General features: G+C 38.4%; 1 protein-coding gene across 1 annotated transcript in view; it reads left to right on the top strand.

Moving 5' to 3' along the window:
- Positions 1 to 645: 645 nt before the first annotated feature.
- Positions 646 to 6,000, top strand: part of asic1c (acid-sensing (proton-gated) ion channel 1c) — a 78,249-nt gene continuing 72,894 nt past the window's right edge. Inside the window, exon 1 of the mRNA XM_077245218.1 lies at positions 646 to 1,200. Coding sequence (XP_077101333.1) covers positions 646 to 1,200 — 555 coding nt within the window. The remainder of the gene's footprint in view (positions 1,201 to 6,000) is intronic.

Genomic DNA, 6,000 nt, shown 5'->3' with positions numbered 1-6,000 from the left:
CCACCACATTGGCTTTCCAAAACACCAAGAGACAGTGCTCCCCGCTGCTCGCTGTAAATCCAGGAGAGACTGGGAACCAAGCTGAGGCTGTCAAACGCAGAGGTGGGGACAGGAGGTCTATGACCCTTGATTTTCAGCAGGGGAGTGGCACAGGGGGACGTAGCCGGCGACGAGCAACAGACGCTCGGCTCTTGTAATCTTGCCATTCACGAATCCATTCCATGGCATTGTCATAGCGATGTAAAGCCATTCTGTGCCGACCGGAGGAGGCACGCTCCAATCAACTGTTCTCGCCAAGCGAGATCTTTCTGCTGTGTTTACATTTCCTCAATTCCTCTGTGCCTTTTGGTTTCCCTTCACTTCTTTTGTGCTTTGTCCCTCAGAAACCGGACGGCGTCACTCCTGTCTTTTCATGCGACTTGGTCTTTTTGGAGCTGTCATTGTGTTTGGTTCTGCATGGAATGACAGCTGCTTTTTCAGAGACCGTAGAAGAGTTTGCAAATGGAGTGAGGACTACCACTAATTGGAAAGCTACATAAAGAACCTCTTCAAAGACTTGCTGCTTTTTAAATTGCCTCATTTGCACACTTTCTACCGATTGTTTCAGCTGTAAACCTAGTTTTCAGTGGATACTAAATGACAGCCATGAAGGGAGACTCCGAAGACAGCATTGAAAGCACGAGGCCATCCAGCCTTCAAGTTTTCGCCAACTCCTCCACGTTACATGGCATGAGCCACATATTCGCCTACGGGCACATGACGTTCCGTCGCTTCCTATGGTCACTGTCCTTCTTGGGCTCTCTAGGTCTGCTGATGTTTGTGTGCATGGACCGAGTGTACTACTACTTTGAGTTCCCTCACGTCACCAAACTTGATGAGGTGGCGGCGCCCAACCTCACCTTTCCTGCCATCACCTTCTGCAACCTCAACGAGTTTCGTTTCTCGAAGATCACAAAGAATGATCTGTACCACGTTGGGGAGCTGCTGGCACTGCTCAACGAGAACTATCAGATCGCTAACCCTCACTTGGCCGAGCCGGAAGTCCTCGCTTTGTTGAAGGACAAGGCTAATTTTGGCAACTACAAGCCCAAGCAGTTCAACATGACGGATTTCTACAACCGCACAGGCCACGATATCAACGAAATGCTCTTGCAGTGCACCTTCAGAGGGGAGGATTGCATCCCTCCAAACTTCACCACTGTAAGTTACCATGGTGGTATATTCTTCTACTGCAGTCAAAAAGTTGTGGCAAACTGAATTACAAGCACTTTTAGTTTATAGGCAAATATTACCTGACATGAGGTACAACAGGCCATTGACTGAGACTGTGTGTATCGAATTACGCAAACTATATTGTTTTTCTTTCAGACTACTACTTTAACAAGAGACTTTTCAGTTTTTTGCTTGTGCAGTGTAGATTTGTTTTTTCCCAATCCATTTCAAGCAGAAAAATCTATAGGTTGAAATATGCTATTACATTTATGAATCAATGGCTTCTAGGTAGTAAAAATCAAGAATGACTCTCAAATCGCTACTCTAAGACATTACAAGAGTAGAACACATGCTCTCTCACTCAGTGACTATTTTCACACATGTACAACTAAAGCAAGATGAATTTCTGACAGCAGAGTCAGAGAATTGTAACTTTAAGATTGAAATATGTACAATATCTTAATGCTCTAATATTATTCCATGCTAAAAGCAAGCAGCTCTAATCTAAAGAAAACTAGATGTATAAAAAGAGTAATTGATTATAGAGACATTATGGATTAGTTCGATCAAATTAAAAGCTATAGACTGATGAACTTCGCATATCTGTTTAATTTGATTTATATGCATACTGTCAAGTTATGTGCCAGATGTTGAGTTAAATCCTGTGACTGACTCTAATTTATTGTCGGATCGTGGTTTGAACGCGTGGAACAAATTACTTAAGCTAACATAATGGTCTAAGTTAAGGTGATGTTGAACATTGGGGTTAATGTAAGTCCAGCCCCTAGGAGGAGGCTTTATGCATGCTTTAAATATCAGCATGCACAATCATAATAAGAACTTTGCTGATGTCAGACCTGCATGGGGTAAGAAAATGAGAGGAAAGGTCTTCTTCATACCTCAATGCGGTGTTCAAAGCATACATTGTATGTTTTTCATATTTGTGACAATAGGATTAAAGGAATAATTAACATTCAAATAAAAATAAAAAACTCTGTCATTATTTACTCAACCTCATGTCATTTCTAACCCGTCCTAATTTGACTTTCTTACATGGAAAACAAAAAGGGAACATCTGAAGAATATTCTGATCACTCTTTTCATAATAAAAGTGAATGATGGCTAAAAAGCTTCAAAATTACCAGACAAATACACCAAGGCCATATGATTTATGCACAATATGCCAAGTCCTTTTGAAGTCATGCAATATGTTTGTGTGAAATGCAGACAGAAATTTAGGTTTTTATTCACAAAACTATCATATGGCTTTCAAAGACTTTGTATATAGTGGGTCATATGGACTGCTTTTTTGCTGTTTTTACTATGCTTTTTGAAGCTTGAGTGCCTCAGTCCCCATTCATAGTAATTTTTACTTCCCATTCAAAGTAATAGCATGAAAAAAGTAAATTATTTCTCATAACCAGTAATAATTTCTCCTTTAGTTTTCCATGCTGTAAAGTCATATATGTTTGAGTAAGTAAATAATAGAATTTTCATCGTTGGGAAACCGATTACGTGTCAATACGTTGTGCAAGTTCATTTGACATAATGGCCTTTTAATATAAAGGTACTTAGCAGACAGATTATTTTGTGTGTTCAGCATACTCACCTTCTCATTTTGTATCATTCACCTTTAATTTCCATCATAAGCATCCTAAATGACCAAATGAATAAATGAGGGGTCATTAACTGGACTATGAGTGCCATAAACTCTGAGTGCAAACATTACTCTAATTCTCTCTAAAGTGGCTTTTGATTGACTCTAATGAAAATAAGTGTTGCGATCAGGTATCTACAATATGGTCTCCTGACAATATATACATCAATGCTGAGTACCAGTGTAAAACCTCTGGGACTGGGCCCAATGCGCACTTATCTAGTTTAGGGAGAAATCTGTTCTTAATGAAAATGAAATGTACTTAGGAAAACCCAAGTACCTATTGACATTCAGTGTTGTTCTTGAAACCCTCAAGGGCTGGATCCTGGACTTAAGCATTCAGAAGCACAACTCTTACTTACATCTGTTTTCAGCTGCTAGAGCATCTCAGCTGAACCGCTGTTATCCAGATCGTTTTCAAGCCCCCCTTCTGTCGGCCGAGTAACGTGCCCTATACTTTTTTACTTAGAGAATGGGCTTTCTTCATTAACATGAGTGTTGCCTGGCAACAAGGCATCGCATTGCACTGCAAATCATTCAAGGGTAATTGCTATTGTTGTGCGTGATGACAAACACTCACTAGGTAGTTGAGATGATTCGAAAGCAGTCACTTTGTGTGCATTTGTGTGTGCATGTGCACGAGTGTGTATATATATATATAAAACTGTTTTGTGAAAGTACACTAATAGCTGTCAGATTACTGTTGGTCACAAACAGCCATGCTGAGGTTCATGCACATATCTTTGAAACAAAAAATTCCTGTGTCTTTCCCATCATGCATTTGTCTTCATAGTCAGACATTACACATTATGTATTCTAGTGCTTGTGCTTCTTGAACAGTTTATGTGCAAGAGGTGCAACGTCTATGTTTATTCCACTGAAGAAATTGTTGGTGCATTTCTTTTTTTATTATTAATAATCAGAGAGAGTAGCTTTGTGGCAATAGGTTTTTGCAGCTGATAATGAGCACATTTACAATGTGTGTACATTATGTGCCGGATAATTATTGTAACACTAAAATTGCATTTATTTTTTGTTTACAATGCATTTAATTACAATTAAATCATTTCTATATAATTTATAATTATACTAAGGAATTTTTCATGGGCACATTATTGATTTAAATTCTATGTGAATTATGAGACAATATTATGAAATATTTAGCTTTGTCTGAAATGGGATTCAGCATTTGGCACATGCACAAACACATTGAGCTGTAATGCCCATGTGGTACGGACGCACAAGCTCAGATTAACCATAGGGCTGATTTGGCTGTTGCTTACGGGACTTTGAGAGGCAACCAGGTTTTTTTTGTCCAACCAGTGACTCATTCTAAATGGCTTCATCACTTCATTTTGAATGGGTTTAGTCAGGTTTTTCAAGCAACAGTCAGTGTGCAGCTGGAAAATGCGTTTTACATTTTAAGCTTGAGAATTTTGCCACTTGCAAAGCAGACAGCCTCGCCTCTGCTACCGCGGGCGTGTTTTTCCACATTCAAATATTAATTTTCATCTTCGAAATTCAGCTTTTTAAAACTATTCAAATATATATTCGAATTTAGAATATTCGTTGACAGCCCTACAACACAATGGCTTTAGTGACGGATGTGTATTTATTCTCACAATGTTTTAAATTCTGGCGAGTTTTAATCCATTTGGGGGACATTACATTGGGACAGTGTGGGTGCAGAGGTTGTGCTACAGATAATCATTAGCTGTCACTTTGACAGACTTGGTTGTCCATCATGCTTTATTTTATCCTGTCGTTAATGAGTGAAGTCCTCCTAGGACCCCAGCTGGTAGCCATTTAAAATGCCTGATCAATCGGCTGAATGGCTAGCAGTTTAGGGTCAGTAGAGCCCTGTTCGCACGGGATTAGTACTATCTGGGGACCTTGTGTGATTTAAAAATTACCCTGCCACACCTGAATTTCATGTCGCATATTCGCACGGGATAACCGAAGCCTGTGATTTTACTCAAATTTACCGACTTATCTCCCGGATATAACGTCAATAGGCTATTGCTTGGAAATTTCTTTTCGTTATAGGTCTAGCTGTATGATATATTATGACATAAACAGAATAAAGTTCCTTACCGCATGCTGCTATACATGTCATTCATCTCCATCTAATAATTCTTTTTGTGTTTGCTCTTCTGATGATTTTCAGCTTTCACTTTCTGCAAATTGTGTAGTTGTGTATAGCGATATGACCCAGCACCCAAAATACAATCAAAACACTCCAAACCAGCCTCCATTCTTCGCAAAAGATGGATAAAAAGGCGCACATGAAACAAAAAACTTGAAAGAATGATATACGATCCGGCCAAATCACAGAGATGTCGATTCGCACGGGACTAATATCACATGACCTTGGTGTTCGGCGAAATATAGTAGGTAATTTGCGGGGGAATTTTTACTTTACAAATTACAGACATGGCCGATTCGCACGGGATAAAGATCTCAGACAAACTTTGCAATTATAACAAATGACTAGAGGTCACCAGGTAATACTTATCCCGTGCGAATAGGGCTTAAGATATATAAATATTAATAATAATTTTTAAAAAATTATATATATATATAATGTGTGTATATATATTCAGCAAGGATACATTATTGATAAAAAAAAATTAAAAATTTTACATTATTACAGAACATTTCGGTTTCAAATAAATTCTGTTCTTTTGAACTTTCTATTCATTAAAGTATTCTAAAAAAAATTATCAGTTTCAAAAAACAAAAATCATCATATTAGAATGATTTCTGAAGGATCGTGTGACACTGAAGACTGGAGTAATGATGCTGAAAGTAATCAGCTTTGATCACAGTATAAAAAAAATAAAGAAAAATGTCTCATGCCTTCGTGAGCATGAGACAATTATTATATTTCTATTCAATATTGAATAGGATTTCTGTCCAGGCGCAGAATATAATTGGCTGAGAGAACCTTCAATTCTATGTAATTGCTTTGGGGTTCGACTTTGAGACAAACTGTTCACCATGCAGGTTGAATTGTTCATGACGGCGTCAGTGAAGTATGTGGTTGATATTTCTAATGTGACATTGACATCACAGGAATGTCTGGTGCACAAGCTCTTCTGGTCTTCCCCAATAGTTTTTTTTTTGCAGGT

The sequence above is a fragment of the Siphateles boraxobius genome, unplaced genomic scaffold (assembly GCF_051911475.1).
Source record: "Siphateles boraxobius isolate OS27281-9 unplaced genomic scaffold, OSU_SipBor_1 26, whole genome shotgun sequence".
Lineage (NCBI taxonomy): Eukaryota > Metazoa > Chordata > Actinopteri > Cypriniformes > Leuciscidae > Siphateles > Siphateles boraxobius.
Note: the sequence above shows the minus strand (reverse complement) of the source record. Positions and strands in the feature narration are given on the sequence as shown.